This window comes from Danio rerio, chromosome 1, assembly GCF_052040795.2.
Source record: "Danio rerio strain M-AB ecotype USA chromosome 1, GRCz13ab, whole genome shotgun sequence".
In the NCBI taxonomy this organism is placed as follows: Eukaryota; Metazoa; Chordata; class Actinopteri; order Cypriniformes; family Danionidae; genus Danio; species Danio rerio.
In genome coordinates this window covers 59,517,501-59,518,764 of record NC_141021.1, presented here as the reverse complement: position 1 = coordinate 59,518,764, position 1,264 = coordinate 59,517,501, and the positions used below count along the sequence as shown (strand labels likewise).

General features: G+C 32.0%; 1 protein-coding gene across 1 annotated transcript in view; it reads right to left on the bottom strand.

Moving 5' to 3' along the window:
• Window positions 1-534: 534 nt before the first annotated feature.
• The window catches only part of LOC147847064 (GTPase IMAP family member 8-like), a 4,932-nt gene continuing 4,202 nt past the window's right edge, over window positions 535-1,264 (bottom strand). Inside the window, 1 exon segment of the mRNA XM_087238375.1 lies at window positions 535-1,264. This exon segment is cut by the window's right edge and continues 555 nt beyond it. Within this exon segment, the coding sequence (XP_087094501.1) occupies window positions 1,197-1,264 (68 nt within the window). The 3' untranslated portion in view covers window positions 535-1,196.

The following is a 1,264-nucleotide window of genomic DNA, read 5'->3' as shown; positions in this document are numbered from 1 at the left end:
ACACCGTTTTAAAACTAAAACACACTAGTGTAAACGGGGCCTTAGATCTTAAGTATGATGAGAATGAATAAATGACAGCTTCTATAGCTGGCAAAGAGGCATCCCCCTTTTGCCCAATAGGTCTACCTTGTGTTTTATTTGCTTATTTAAGCTATTTTTTTTAAAGATAAATATAATGAATCAAGCTCTACATTATTTATATTACTTCATAACACCCATACGTCTGATAAACTTTTTATATTAATGGACAATGCGCAGATATTGATGTTTCATAATGTTTTAAACTACATTAGTTGAATATACCAAGCTTAGTTTACAATGTTTACATTTCTCTACTTCCATTAAATCTAAATCCCAAATATCAAAAACGACAACGGATTGTTCAGATTTAATTAATGTCAGTTTTAATTTTATTGATTAATGCACTTGACAGATTTCATTCATTCATTTTCCTTCTGCGTTCATTCAGGGGTTACCACAGCGGAATGAACCGCCACTTACTTGATATATTTATATATTTTTAATTTTAGGTGTTTTATGTTTGGTAAAGTAATTTGTAATTGCATCTTTAGTGATTTTCAGCTAATTACACTGTCTTGTCTCAATAGGTGGATTTCAAGGTTTTTGCATAAAAAGCAGACGTGGATTTAGCTCTTTTTGATGCAAAAGAAAATCTACCCTGTTAAAAACCAAATAAATGTCTAAAGTGACATTTAAAAAAAAAAAGTCATTTTATTTACCAGCTGATAACCTTATCATTACCTATAAAATGAAACCTAATCAGAGGAGTCTGATAGAAAAATGCCCATTTACGAGAAAAGAGGTCTATTGGTTTAGAGGGTTTTGCATCTGAACTCCTCATATGCACTAAGACAGCAAATATTACATATAAAGCAACACATTATTCAAATTTTGTAGGTTTAGTTTAGTTGATTCGCATTCACATTTGCTTTGACCTAGCTAACTTAAGCTAAAACAAAGTGTGTTAAAGCAATAACATCTCTTCATGTATTGACAGAGAATTCATTGTGAAAGGACATAGACTCATGCATGGATCACAACTGTAGAGATATGCTCTTCATCCAAATGAATCCTTCCATTATTTTGCGTACAGTACTGAAATCCTGAGCATTGTAACAGCCATACCCAGAACTATACAGATGTCATGGTCTTCCCCCCCCTGGTATCAATCTGTTTTATAGTATTTGACAACTATTGTCTTGTTGTATTGTACTTTTAAAGAAGTATTTTTTAGTGTAGCATC